At 40.3% G+C, this 16,017-nt stretch overlaps 1 protein-coding gene across 2 annotated transcripts in view; it reads left to right on the forward strand.

Annotated features, from left to right (window-relative positions):
* Positions 1-15,643, forward strand: part of CRB1 (crumbs cell polarity complex component 1) — a 160,708-nt gene extending 145,065 nt beyond the window's left edge. For both annotated transcript variants that reach the window (XM_038413590.2, XM_043490929.1), the window contains exon 12: positions 14,850-15,643. In XM_038413590.2, the coding sequence (XP_038269518.1) occupies positions 14,850-15,065 (216 nt within the window). In that variant the 3' untranslated portion in view covers positions 15,066-15,643. The remainder of the gene's footprint in view (positions 1-14,849) is intronic.
* Positions 15,644-16,017: the final 374 nt, after the last annotated feature.

Raw genomic sequence — 16,017 nt, forward strand, 5'->3', positions numbered from 1 at the left:
CAGCCGTGGAACTGGATGGAACTGAAGATCTCCTTAGTGTGGCTATATAACTGTTATGGCTTTGCTTTCTCAAGGTCTGCACTGCTACATTTCTAAGGAATCTGTCTATCATCAAGGGCAGCTGTCATTTTGTGAGGTAGGCTGATGCAGCATGTTACAGGGGAGACTCGCTGTGCTCTCTCTTGGAACTTTTACTTTGGTTCTCTTTTTGATTTGTTCTTTCCCTTAATTGAAAATAAAAGTAATTCAGATTGAAAGTATATGTTTTTGCCTTTTGTGTATCAAAAAGCATAATACTTTTCCAACATTGGGAAAGTCACTTGGATAAACTGGCCCATTTCATAGCCGTTTACACAGTTGGGAGTTATACACGCTATATTAGCTTGAGGGTTTGGCCTCCTGTGTATGATATTCCCAGACAGCCTTAGTAACCCTTGAGGAAATATCTGAAGAATCCAGAAGAGAGGTAATTCCCAGAGGAGATCCTTGAAACAGCCAGAATATCATATGCCATTCATTGAAGCTGCCAAAAAGAAAGCATCTGTGGTGATCCCTGTAACACCCAGGCAGGATGACAGAAGCAAAGATGCACCCAATAATACTGAGGGGCGCTGGAGCCATAAGAGTGTAAAATCTGAACTATAATGGAGTTGTATAAATCAAACATGTCAGAACAATACTGAACATGGGGAATGTATCAATAAGGACAGCCTCATTATCCATAAATGGTTTTAACTTGACTATGCCACTCGGGAACAATGAGGCCCTTCTGTTATAAAGATAAATTGTATATACTTGTTTTGACTGACAATGTTCCTATAAATATACTTCATATTTAACAGAGGTTCTGGATTAAAATCACCATTCGGGAAACATTCTTCCTCAAACATTCCCCCTGCAGTTGGCCTGTTGTTTCATACCAATTTAATAATTGGATAATGTTAACCAGAACCTCTTCAAAGTAGCTACCAAATACAATTTTGATGCAGGCATACGTGTATGGGGGTTCCTCTAGCAAGATAATCTTCTGTTTTGATTCAGTTAGTGCATCATTTGTCCATCTTTGGCTAATGTCTATCTATCTAGGTACATATATGGCGCCCACAGCGTTAGTATTTGAGCACCTCACAATCATTTTGAGCATATGCTCAAACCACCATTGTGAGGTATGGAAATAATATTATGCCATCCTCCATCACAAGGGCACCATTTCACATTTCAGTGGTGGAAAGGGGGCAACTTTCAGCGGGGGTTCAGAAGCTCCTGGATTTTTCTGAAGGATAAAATGTAAAAATCCATAATCATCCAGTCCCCTTCACAGCTTCCAAGGGTGAGAACTCACTGTCTTTTTCCTAGGAAAAGCTGAGACTCTGAAGCAGAAGATGGCTCTCAGCCCATCACTGGGCTAGGGGTGCTTCAATTTGGCACTGGAGGAGCTGGGATTAGTCATGCACTATAGTCCATAGAGTGGGAAATAAGTATCATGGGGTGTTAGTGTTAGTCTGTATCCACAAAAGCAACAAGGAGTCCGGTGGCACCTTAAAGACTAACAAATTTATTTGAGCATAAGCTTTTGTGAGTAAAAACCACACTTCTTCAGATGCATGGAGTGAAAATTACAGATGCAGACACATTCATTAGACTGCATGCCTGGGGCCAGTCAGCCGTGAGGCGTGGCAGTGGATGTGGTTGGAACAGAGCTACAGTTAGGGCAGTGGGGGTAAAAGACATATCTGGCTTCTAGATTAAACTCAATAAGTTTATGGAGGAGATGGTAGATGGGATAACATGATTTTGGCAATTAATTGTCCTTTAACTATTCAGGGTAAATAGGTCCAATGGCCTGTGATGGGATGTTAGAGGGGGTGGGATCTGAGTTACTACAGAGAATTCTTTCCTCGGTATCTGGCTGGTGAATCTTGCCCACATGCTCAGGGTTCAGCTGATCGCCATGTTTGGGGTCGGGAAGGAATTTTCCTCCAGGGCAGATTGGAAGAGGCCCTAAGGGGTCTTTGCCTTCTTCTGTAGCATGGGGCCTGGGTCACTTGCTGGAGGATTCTCTACACCTTGAAGTCTTTAAACCATGATTTGACGACTTCAATAGCTCAGACATAGGTGAGAAGTTTATTGCAGGAGTGGGTAGGTGAGATTCTGTGGCCTGCATTGTGCAGAAGGTCAGACTAGATGATCATAATGGTCCCTTCTGACCTTAATATCTATGAGTCTATGAGTTGGAGAAGCGGGTCCCAAGAGCTGGGCTTGGAGGGTTGGGGAGCAGGGGCTCCACCCTGCCTGGAAGGCTTTGGCCACTGAGGACTTCAGGGAGCAGAGCCAGGCTCTGGGCCTGGAGACTGTGGTACTCAAATAGTACAAAGCGTGCAGTGGGGAGGGGGGGCAACTCTCCCCACTCCCTCATGCCTTAGCTAATTGACACTCTGCTCCATTGGGAACTAAGGCAGAGAAAGATAAAGTGACTTGCCCAAGGGGACACAAAGCTATTTTAACCATGGTACCCCCCATTCATGTAACTGTGTGATAGGTTATATTCTTACAGTGTTAAAACCAGCTTCCCTTAGCTGGAGATGGGTTTGAACTGGAACCTCACATCCAACACCCCAAACTTTAGGAAAGTTAAAATCTGGATGCAAGTTTTTGTGGCTTGAGCCTCTGTAATTGGCCTGAACTGGTGCCCTGAAACCACACAGCTCTGAACTTGGAAAAGGTTTGGATCTGAACTTCCTGGCTATGCCCATGTTTACTCCTCACCCAGAACCAATCCTGACAAGGCAACTGGAGGGGTTCTTCTAGACGCAAAACTGAATTGTTCACACTGCCACCCGAACATTATATAAAGTGCTCAGATATAAAGTTGCCTCCCAGATCTTTCTTAGGATGTGCCAGTAAGGAGTAGTTCATGTCAATATTATTAAGGATCTGTCTCTCCCTTACGTACTACTCCAAATAAATAAAAACAGAAGTCACACAGTGAGAGAAATAAGAACAGATGATCCTTATTTCCAACACAAACTACAAGCTAAAGCACCAATCTTGCAACACAAAATATTGGGTGGAGTACTGCACCAACATGAAGGCACATTGGCTTTATTGGGGCTCCACATAAGTGCAGCAGTCCACTCATATGCTATATGTTGCATGACTGGGGTTTAAATATGAACAGCAGTAACAGAGGATGATAATAAAAGAGTGGAACTATAGGCACATTTGACAGAAGGAAAAAGACTTCAAAATAACTCATACAAAGTCATTTATTGTTCTTAAACTTCCCCCATATGTATAATAGCAACAAACTCTCTCAGATCATTCAAATGTCCTTCTTCTGGGGCCTGCTTAGATAATTTGTTGGTCTCCCAACTCTCACTACTTTCTTTTTCACCTTCGTATTAGGAAGGAGATGAATCTGCTTAGGAATCCAACCTCTGGTTAAAGTTAATAAGGCCATTCAGTATTTCCCCTAGCCAGAAAGTCAGAACAGGTGTCCAGCTGCAAACTAACTGGGATCAGCGGAGCAAATCAGAAAAGATTAGTACAATTTTGCTGTCTTATTTCTCCAAGATACCATGAGGAGGAGTGGTTCATAATTGATAGCATATTCTGAGATTACAAGGTCTACTAAAGTAGAGTTAAGATTGAGAACATACAGGTATAAGCAATTTAAGGATAACAAACACTACAGTGTTGCTGTTATTACCCTAAAAACAAATATTACAACTCCAGGAAAATCAAAGTTAAATTTAAAAAGAATCCAAACATATTGAATTCTAGAAATGACTAGTTCAGGCAAACAAAATGTGGGCTCAAACTGGATTAAACTGATTTTAAAGACATGTTAGTTTGTTTGTTTTACATGGGGTCATGGCAAAAAATGACCAGTAATCTTTAAAAAAAATCAGGTAAATCCTATCACATAAGGAAAAGATGGGGACTGAAGAAGTGAATCTTAAAAGTGTTCTATTTTAATAGTATAAGCAAATCATTGAGTATTTGATAACCAGTGTATTTGGCATTATTCAGATTTAATACAGGTGAATGCTGTTTAACCAAACCTCTCTAATCCAAACCTGCATTATCTAAAATGTCTGCATCTTTCACAGCTGTTTCACTGATGCTAGTCAACCTAATTTCAGCACCTGTTAATCTCTTAAAATAACCATTTTCATTGATCACAGTAGCTGACTTTATGCCGTGAATTCTAATTGAAAATGAATTTGACTCACATTTGGTTCAGTAGAGTTTAAATTACAATTAATTTTATTTGTGTGGTATTTTAAGGCTTTAAATTCTAACTTCTCTCTTTGCATAAAGCATAAATATGTGCATTTATCAAGTTAGGCACTATATATTACAATATATGGAATTTATTGTCACCTATCAGTCTGTCACTAGCGTACTCAGTCACCTATATATAAATCCCTGATTATCCAAATGCTTTGGATGCCCCTCAAGGTCTTCAGAAAAACCAGTATGTGAAACTTGCATTCAAAATCTGGGGAAAGTTTTAGCATTTTGATTTAATTCCATATTAATTTCAAATTTCACAGTAGCAATACTAGGTCTTTTGTTTATTTCTGTACAGAGCTAATTCCCTTTCTTAGCACACAAACATTAAGGGACTTCAAACAGATCTCTAATGGCACCTGCATTGCTTCTATTGAAAGAGAAATCAAAAGCACACACACTCTGACTTAAAAGAAACAGGTCTTTATTGATTTTGGGGCAATTATAGATAATGAGATGGATGGGAACAGATCATTTCAATGTCTCTGAATATTTTAGCTCAAAACAAGACCCCAAGGGTGCTATTCAGCACTCTTTACTCAGGCAATATGCCCACTGGAATATTGAGTTGGCACCAGGAGAGAAAAAGAAGGACTGTATAAGTTTTCCTAAACAGAATTTACATTAGGAAGAGTGATTGGCTGGTCAGTGTTTGTGATGGAGTGATTGTCCTAGCCTTAAAAATAGCTAACCCTGACCCTTGAGTTCAATGGAAATTTTGTCTGAGTTGGGACTGCAGAAGCCAGCTTGCCCTCAATAGTGTCCATGTGCAGATAACTGAAACATTCCTGAAATTCAAACAAAATAGAAGCTTCAGCTTTTACTTTTTTCCCCAAGCAAGAAGCTTCAGATGTCCAGCTGCCACAGCAGCAGCGCTGCAATATCCCCTGAGAACTCAGTTGTGTAGGATGCCTTGACAAAGACAAAATAATATACAAGGTGTATGTTCCACCACAAATATATATGGGTCCATTATTCTCATAATTACTGTGGTAGCACTAGAGACCTCAAGCAGTTTGGGCCCCCTTGTACTAGGTGCTGCACAAACATATTGGAAAAGACATTCTCTGCCCCAGACAGCTAACATGAGAAAGGACAAGACCTAAGAAGTGGAAAAGACAAATTATTCCTCTTATTGTTCTTACACATATTTTACAAGAGAATTGGAATGTTCTTCCTTTGTAGGTAGTGCCATGTGGGGTGATAGACCATGATTGTTGGGGATTGTGAGCTATTTATGAGGGGAGAAATACTACACTGCTTTTTAACGGAGGACATTGGTGATAGCTGAGAGTGGGTAGGCAAAAACAACATGTAAAAGTGTCTCAGAGCCAGTTCACCTCAGTAGGCAAAGATACCTTTTGATCTGACACAGAATGAAGTAAACACAGCCTATTCTGCCCCCCCCCCCCCCCGAGGAGCTTCCACTCCAGATCAGGATCACATTCAAACTTGATACATGTCTACTGAGGGACCAGACTATTTTCTACTTTTACATGGAAATAGACTCAATTACCTAGCAGATTTTTTACATCTTTAACTACTATGATTTTCAATAAGTTTCTAAGGACCCTGGAAACACACAAAGGAAACTATTGAACATTTTATTATTACCTTGCAGTAACTAGGAGTAAATTTATATCATTTGAATTGTAACATATATTCTAATATTAGTAACGGGCAACAACAGTTATCTCTAGGTGGTGGTGAGGTTAGAGCACAGAACTAGGAAGTTAAAGGAGAAATCTCCAGAATTTCTTGCCACCCACATCACTGTTTACAACACACTGGGAATACTCCATCAAGCATTCACTCTTATCTCCGAGAGATAGCAAAAAGCAATGTGTACCCCAACTTCATCCAACGCACACTCAATCGCCAGACCATAACAGCAACATCTGTAATGGTAAGATAGAATAACATTTTACATGGGTGGTGTGTGTGATCATCAGCCATACCCAGTATTTAATACATGAGAATACGTGGTCGGAGTTCAGGTTGTGTGTCAGACAGAAAATCACACACCTTCCTGTCAGCAACAAAGAGGTGTACTAAAATCCTAACATACCCAGAGGCAAATCAAATCTCTGAATCCAGAAAGGGACTGTGTGTGAAGGCTGGAGTTCCAACCGATGATAATCAGGATATGAAAGGCCAGGAATATATATTTTATATTGTATTTTATTTATCCTTTTCAAATATGCATTTATTTCAAAATTTCCTTCAAACCTAATATTTGCTGCTGTTAGTTCTCCCTCATCTGGGCACTAATTGACTTTCTATTAGGAAACTGCTGACAAGATAAAAATATACACAAACTTGTTAACGAGAACTATAATTAACTACATATCAGAAAATAATGGTAGGGTATCATGTGGTGAGGCAAGTAATATGTAGCCAATAAAGATCTATCTTTTACCATTAATATTTACAGTTGGAAGCACTAGATGGCTGTAATCTAAGTGCTGCACCAACAAACAATAGCTGTTGACTTGATACCTTATAGGCTGACAGTGTGAAATATTCACATAGCTACTTTCTTAATCATCACTTGACAGCATCATGGTAATGCTAGGTAGTATCACAGGGCTGTTTTGCAGAAGGTCAGCGCCAACTGGGGAAACAGCTTCTCTGGATATTGTTTGCATTATTATACTTTTTCGATTAGCAGATTTGCACTGAGTTGAAGTACTCATGGACATTCCAGACTGCTACTGACTTACTATGTGACAGGGGCAAATCACTTATCTTCATTCTGTGGCTCAGTTTCCCCATTTTACAAATCTTCCCATCAGAGTTGTGAGGCTTAATAATTACAAAGAACTGAGAAACTTGGACAAAATACAGCCTGTTACTGTAAACTATTAATCATCATTATTATAGAAATCAGGATATTATACAATGGAGATATGTATAACAGGTACACTCTGATCCTTGGGAAAGTAGTGCAATGCACCAGCTTTGAGTCAGATTTTGACAAGCACTTGGGTAGATGCTCAGACAAAAAAGGCTCAAGAAGTCTCCCCCACTTTGTGAGATCTATACCAGGACCAATCATGCATTCTACCCCAGAGAGTGTGGGGAGAAGTAGAACCAGGGCCTCACCTCCCTCTGCAGAAGCCCATGGAGAGGGAAGGCAACTCTAGGGGGAGCTGGTGACCTCTGGTAGCACTACAACCAACATGGACCAGTGCCAAAATAGTGTAATTTGGTCCTTTGTGTATGTGATGATGTTGCCCTGCAGTAACTATTCTAGTGTTGAACTCCAGTGATCTAATTTCAGAGACAATAAAGGACCGACTACTAATATCATTTAAGGGACATCTCCTTTAGCTCAAGTACTGGAAATTTTGGAGTTTCTAGTCTTAAGACCCAGTAGGGTTAGAGAATTATCTCATAATTGCATTGTTGTACACAGTACAGCCATTTGTTATATTGTGGGGGGGGGAGGAAGAGTGTGAATATACCACCCACATAAAAATGTGTTGTGATAATGGAAGCCCTCAAGCACCTCAACACCCTGCTGTGTGAAGTGATGGACAGTGTAAATCTGCCATATCAGTAATGATTATAATGAGAAACACTCCCTGTCAATATCTCTCTGTGACCATTAATGGAGGCCTCGCTTGAAGCTAAGTGCAAACCTTTTGCTTCACATATGTATCTTGTCAGTCTTCTCAGCCCTACATTGTTGTGGGGAGAGGGGGCAGGGGCATCTTGTTAGAGGTGAGCATATAGCAAATACAATGTACAAGAGCCACACGGAATATTCACACTTACGTCAAATGGCAAAGAGAAGATGTTCATTTTGTCTGAGACTTTCAAAGAGACCTGTGAGAGGTAGGTGCCCAACTCACAGTGAAAATCACAGGAGTTGGGTGCCTCTTTTCCTTGGGCTGTTTATGGCTGTTCCTATGCGGGTGCTGGAATAAAAGGGACCACTCCCTGTGCTAGAGGCATCCAGAATCCATCTATTTGTGCTTTCTGAGTGTAAGCTCCCACTCATGTTTCTGGACACATCACATGCCCCAGCAAAGACATTTATTCTCAGGCCGTGTCACTACTTGCCCTATACAACAGCAAGCACCACGATGGCAGCACATGTGGCTCCTTTTGCACAGAGACAGCAAGAGCCATTTTGGCTGGCATTTCCCAACCTGCACCCTGTACCTGGTGACACAGGGCCCAGTTCTCTGATCACTCATGTTTGCATAAATCAGGATTAATTCCAATGAAGCCACTGGAGCCACAGAAGTATAAAATGATGTGAGAGGAGAATGAGGCCCATAATGCCTCCCGGCACATCTCCTCAGGCCCTATCCACTACAGCCCACCGCCCCAGCACTCCACTGACTCCTAGAGCCAGAAATCAGCCAAACATTTTAGAAATGTTTTCCAGTCAAAATGTGTTCTCATGGGGCAACCTCGCCCCATTCTACACTACTAATTTTCAGAAGGGAGCAATTCCTTTCCTACAAATTTTCTTCAAAGAGTGAGAAGCGATTACAAAAGAATGGTGTGTGTTACGTGACTTTGGCTTTGCAATTGGGTCCTGCTTGTCCAGCAGTCTGCCCACACACTACACAATGGGAGCTGGGAACTAAGTATGTACATCTAGAGTGCACTAACAAAATCACCTGCATGGTAATCTTAGTAGACCTTTAAAAGTTAAATGACTTGATTCTCCCCTTTCACCTGAGAGGAGGGTGCATGCCAGAGCTGTCTTGTGGACAGTTCATACATAAGCCTTTGGAATCTGGGGAATGTAAGCGTTATTGGTTACTGAGAATAAGGTTGGTGTTTAGCCTTGCTTGCACCGTCAGGGGAGCTGTGGGCACTCATCACCATGCAGGTGATGCCCTTAAGTTTCAACTGTTGTCTCCTGCTGCTGTGTATGTAAGTTCCACAGTCTGTTAAGTGCAAACTGCTAAAGAAGGTTTGTGTGCATGTTACCCCACAGCACACAGCTGCCATTTAAATGACTTTCCTTAGCTTTAGCATGCTCTAGATGAAACCAGTATTTTTCCTTCACCATCCTACAAATCCTCAGCAATAGCACCCAGGAAAACAGGACACCTCTGGGTTAACTGCTCAGGGAAGTGTAACTGTTCCTTAGATGTAGGAGATCTGGGCTGACTAGATTTCATAATTCCCTACTTTTTAGGGAAGTATTATAAGGATTATTTGTTATTGTTTTCTCAGTACTGAATGGAACTGACATAATTCTGCAAACACAGCATCAGTTAGTATCCTATTTCATCCAGTCTGGATTCTACAATAGCCATTCACAAACCCAATTAAAGAATTACCAATGGATTCAAGTAATTTATGTTAAAAATCTCTAGACCAGCTTAGTGGATGATGTAACCAACATCAAGTTTCTTTTTGCTTAAATCCAGTGGCTAATTAAGAGCAATTTTCAACAAGAACTAATTGAGTAACAACTTTTATTATTTTCTTGCTTAAAAAAGGTATAAAAATACCATCTTGCACAAGTTTTTCTTTGACTCACAAAGCAATGAGCCCTGAGAAAAGGTTTATTGATGATTGTTACCTGCAGTAGGATGAAGTACAAAATGTAGCAACAGGTGTAATGAACCAATAATAAAGGCTAGGATTCAGAGGAGCCCTAAGGGAATTAGGCATTGAACTCCTACTGAGCATCTCATAGGCCCCTTGGAAAACCTCAGCCAAACATAGCTTTTTTTTTTTGGCAAGACTGATGTGAACATGAAGATAAGGCTGTGACTCCCAAATGATGGATACTGAGCTGCTGGATACTTATAGGCAGGCCCTGATCCTGAAAGCTGCTCTATGTTGATGGACCCTATGCCAGTATGGTGCCTTTGTGAAGTCATGGTGTTTCATTCAAGTACAAAGGCTGCCACCATGGAACAGTTGGCAGGATCCAATCTTTATAGTATAGGCAAAGAATTTAAGAAATTACCTCACCCATTCAGGCACTATGCTGTGCCCATCACCATGGTGTCTGAGTACGTCAGAGTCAGTCCTCCATCTATAGTGGTCACCATAAGCAGCAAGCATTTGCCAATAATTATTCACATTGGGAGTGGAGACATCACAGTTCATGCCTATAAATTGATCACCATTATAATCTTTTCAATATTACCTAACATTAGTCATTTAATATTACATCTGTTCCCTACATACAGTTAATTATTTGTAAACAGCACTGTACTTGAATTAGAAAACAACTGTAGCAACTGTGTGGTATCTGTTAGCAAATATTGAATTCTGAAAGGCAGCCACTGAGTGTAATATTATCTTTTAGGCCATTCTGATACCTAGCTGTACTGCAGAATAATTTTACAACATGCTCCTATTTAGGAAGTTTCCAGGTGTTCTGGAGCAATTTGTTTGTGCTGAGACATAATAAAATATATCACACATCCTTCCTTGCTTCTCAGGATATTTTTTCTCTCTGCTCTTAGTGCTCTAGGGAAAACTGCTTGTGTTGGATCCCATTACAGCCCTATGACAAACCGATTAAGCATATTGTATAATGAAAGCAAGTGGCCATGACCTAATGCTTAGATCAAAGATGGAGCTCTTAACACAGCTATCATGAGAAAGTTGGCATAGTATAATAGCAAAATGTGATACTAAATTGAAAAGTGATGTACCGCTGTGATGATCTGTGCAGTATTCAAGGAGACATTACCCATACATTACTCAGTGCCTTAGTACTGCAGGAGTCTTAGAATAGTGGATGACCTTACACATATCACAAGCCAGTGAACATCTTACTCCTGTTGGTAAGCAGTTACTCACGTGAGGAATTGCATTAGATTCCAAGGGACTAGTTATGAGGGCAACTGCTCACTAATGCAAGTAAGGGGCTCACGGTCTGGCTCCAGACAAAGTGCAAGGCAATAGCCAGGGAAAATAACAGGATGAGTTAAGACAGAGGTGTGACTTTAATTCTTCATTTCCTGCTTTTAAATCCATCTCCTACCATAATTCAAACATTTTTTATTGTGGGTTTGTTTATTGACACCACCTCCCTTTAAAAAGCAGGACAATTATGTTCCTAAAGATGCTGCTCAGGGCTTCATCTTTCCTGGGACCATGAAAGATTTTTTTTTAATGTTTCCAAGTGTTGTCATCAATACCAAATATTGTGACACACCAATCCTGATGCCCACATCTGAGATTTCAGATCCTTTTTTCAGACAATACAATTTGTTTTATGTTTTCCAAATTAAATTAACTGTTCAGCAATCAATTAGTGAAGAAACAGTTGATCCTGATGGGACCAGACTACAGAACCTTCTGGCAACTCTAGATCAGTTCACTGCTAATGCTAAATAGGCTACTCGCACTGTAAACCTGAGCTTTGCTACGAGAGCTGACAGATCAGGAGGACAGCCCATGACTCAAAGTTTTTAATAGTTCAATAGGGCCTAGACGAGTGGATTGTGGAAAAGAGGATTTTCTTAATATTGGAAAATCAGCAGTGAACGCTGAACAGAGAAGTAAAGTTGGTCAATATGTCCCTTTATGATAGAAAATGGCTCTGCAGATCTTACTCAAAGCTGTAGCCACTTAATAGATTGGATCAGATTGAGATGTTTTGACAGGTTTCAATTCTAGGAACATCTGCAGCTCCACTGGCTTCCTCAGGTGTAGGTCACCATCTAGTCAAGAATGCTCCTAAATCAAACACAAGAGGCATACAGACAAGGCAGTGTTCCTCTCCATCATAGCATTTCTATAGTAATTTTCTATTGCACTAGACTAGAATATCCAGGCACTGAATGGTTATGCACAAAGATAAGAACTCACTGATAAATTAAGCAGAATGACTACTGCAAAACAACAGAAATGTATTTCTATACTGATCAGTATATAGTACAAATGGAGCTTTGATAATTCTGACATTTATTCCTATTGTATTTGTGGTTTTTCGTACGTATAAATTACCATACAATTTGTGTGTGTGTGTATGTATATGTGTGTAAACCTCATCTCCAAAAAATACAGTGATAGGACATGAACTTAGAATCTACTGTTGATTCTAGTCTCTTCCTAGGTGTAGTTATGACAGGATTTACACTATTGCTGACTGGAAAAACATCAGACAGATTCAAAAAGTTTAAGATGAGATGGAACCATTAGGTTACGTACTCTGACTTCTTGTCTACTGCGAGCTATTAAATTTAAGCTAGTAATCACTGTAATGAGCACAAAAACTTGTACAGATGGTCCCATTCAAACCCAGGAACAGAGTTAACTGTGAGTGAGGGGAACGGATAAACTAGTGGCACTGCCTGGGATGCAGGAGATAGGGCAATTAACTTAATCCACCTGTACCTTGCTTCCCCAATCTGTAACATGAAGGTGATACCTCGTAGGGTGTCGTAAGGATAAAAATCCATTCATGATTGTGTGATGCTCTGGTACTACGAGGGCCATATAAGCACATACCGACACACACAGAGAGAACTGGATCTCCAATAGAAATATAAAACAATATTTTTAAATGCCTGCTGAAGAGCTTATGAAATGACATTCTCAATATGACACAATAATATAGTAGACTGACATGTTCTGTGTCGCCTCATCTCAGGTACCTGGGTACTGTGTGATCTGTTACCTGGAGTAGGTTATTTCTATACAGGAAAATTAATTATTTTTTAAATCATAGTGGAGTCATATTTAACAATCAAGGGCAGAGGAGAGAGTAATTGCAGCTGGTCATAAAGCCCTCTAGGAGAGACCTTGAGCCAAACTTGCTTTCATTACTGTAGCTGGATTTTTTAAAATCCAGAAATGAAAGATTGTTTTAATATTTTTCCTGTGGCTCTGTCATTGTATTGTAGAAGAGTCTGAACAGTGGGGTTCAAGATGTGTATATTTGGCATTTATAGAGAATTAATGCCCAGCTTAGAGTATCCCTGTTCTGAATGCAGTATTATCCTCGGCACTAGGACTATCCCTGCATACTCCATGGGAATGACTTTTAAGCAGATCATTCAGTGTGGGTAATAGTATTCTGTAACAAGCTGTACCTAACTCTCTGGGAAATGGGATTTGAGTTCTGACCTGCTGTTTTCTGTTTCTAAACCTTTTGGATTTGAAAGTTCTGCCGCAAGCACATGTGCATCTACAACAGTTCAATTGTCACTTGTAATACAAATCAAAAGATGATGGCAAAATCTGCCTGGAAGACCAATTCCTTGCAGGGTGATTCTGTCCATAGGGACCATTTTTCCATGACACCCACATCATTTCAATGGCTTCCATGACTGCAGAAAGACTGTTTTAAACAAATGTTTTCATCTGCCAAAAATCCAACACTAAAAGGTGTTTCTGGCAGATTTGTTTGCATGTACATGGTGCATGTTGATGTTATTACCTTTCCCATTGCTGTATGAAAACAGGGTATAAAAGAATACAATTTATATATCCATCTGCACTGTATTGCTTCCTGAAAAGGAATTATGGAAACATGGGCCTGTCTCCATAATTAAAGCTCTATACATAGTAGTCGATCTGGGGGGATACTACAAAATGTTTTCTGTGAATATTTATTGATTTGAATTTCCCATCAAATGCATTTCAGTTATGTTCATGTGTGTCCTTTGTGTGTTTTCAGTCTGAAACCTTCCTACATCAGACATCGTTTAGGATCCAAATAAGGATCCGCCAACCCTATTGTGTCTATTGACCTGTGTTCTGAAATAGCTACCTTGTTGTGTTTCTACCATTTTTTTAGGATAGGTTGTTGATCTATCAATCACTCAACCCCCAACCAGGATCAGTGGCCTGCTTTTCTCTGGTCTCTGCCCTTAAACCTGTCTGGCTTAGGTGGCCCTACCAAAATTCCCATCAGCATAGGTCTCAGGGTCAGTGGAATACCCAAGTCTTTCCACTACCTGAAGATGCAGTCCCCAGGGAAGGTTTGTGTGTTCACCTTATGCAAATATTCCAGGAAACAACTGTACTGGGAGGAATGTTCAGAGAAATGGTGTGTTTTACAAAAGTATTTATGGAAAGCAAAATCTGAAATTGTAAGTGCAACTCTTCACACCAGAAACCTGATTCATTCAGTGAGGGAAATAGAAATGCCATGTGCCTATGTATCCAATGAAAACTGTTAAAATTTAAAATATCAAAGACTTGCAATGAACTGCTTGTGAACAAACTATGGACAAAGAATTGTTAGTAAAAATTCAGCAAACAATTTCTGAATACTAACTCTGTTTGTGAAAAACACAATCTGCTCACAAATAATTGCAAACAGAAAGAAAGTTGTCAAATAAATTAATCATTATACATGATTCACTCAGCTCTGGGTAAGTGCTCAAAAGATAGCATGCTGCAATAGATTTACTTTCCATAGGACCTAAAGCACCAAACTTTGGAAGGCTAATCTACTTTTCTACTAGCAAATATGTTCTTTAAAATATTAGATTTTACATTATATTTGAAATTATTCCTCCAGAATGTTTTCCTACCATGTTATCTCCAGTGTATGTGCCTCTATGTTCTTAACATCAATTATATTGCAATTATTTCAATCCTTTCAGTTGACAGCTGACTTGATCTCGAACATATTCACCGCCATTGGCTCAGTAACGTTAGCCTTATTATTGATCCTCTTCTTGGCAATTGTGATTTCCGTCATAGCAGCCAACAAACGGGCGACTCAAGGGACCTACAGCCCCAGCCGGCAGGAGAAAGAGGGATCCCGTGTGGAGATGTGGAACATGGTACAGCCACCACCGATGGAAAGATTGATATAGCAGAAAAGACTCCTCTGTGCTACACACTGACAGGCATCTGGCTGAAAGAAAATAGAGTAAATATGATGGAAACGGTTGTTAATTTTGTTTTTGATACCAAGGAATATGTGATGACTTTAGGGCTGTTGAAAATATTTGGCATTTAATCCAATAACCTTAAGGGTCTTTAGTATTTGAGTGAACTGATGCCAGCTTCTTGGACTTCTTAAACTTGAACCAGCTTCTCAAAGGACAATTTTGCTTGCACTGGAATTTTCAGCCTTGGTAATCAGCAGTATGCCTTACAGAGTGTAATGGCTTCTGGGATACATGTAAGTGCCAGTCTCTCAGATAGAGCTTAAACCACAACTTCTGTTTTGCCTTTTCCTTTGACTGCCTAGTGATCATTGTTGCAGAAGACAATGCAGAGAAATAAAATAAGCTTGTACAATAAGTACATCATAATTATGTCATGAGAGGTATTAGCATTAGAACTGTGTCTCAGCATATCTATTTTCATTCTTTAATCAGGGATTAAAAGGAAGGTCTGGGAAAGCTCCCCATGAAGCAAAATAAACCTTTCAAAAGTTATTGGCTTGCATCCCTTCAATGCGCTCATTTCACCTGCTGTTTCACTACTCTTTTCTAATGCCAGTAGCCTCCTGTCACAAACACATGCCCTTCTCTAAGTGTAAGGGGACTGTTGCCCCCTTACTAACATTCAGTGGGGGTGTTTTAATTGCTAGCTCCCAGTACTAAAAAGGGGAAGGTTCTATGGGAAACCAGGACCCTGAGACTGACAGTCCCCAGGAACAATGGGGAGAGGGCCAATGCTCCAGGCCAGGGAGGTCCCATCCTCCGTGTGAGCTGGATTTGCCTGGACCAGACAGAGTGGGGCCGAGCTAAGGAGAAAGCAGGGGCCCAAGATAAGCTGGGGAGCAGAGCGGTGCCAGAGCCAGAGGGGCCAGAAAAG

Source organism: Dermochelys coriacea, chromosome 8, assembly GCF_009764565.3.
Source record: "Dermochelys coriacea isolate rDerCor1 chromosome 8, rDerCor1.pri.v4, whole genome shotgun sequence".
In the NCBI taxonomy this organism is placed as follows: domain Eukaryota; kingdom Metazoa; phylum Chordata; order Testudines; family Dermochelyidae; genus Dermochelys; species Dermochelys coriacea.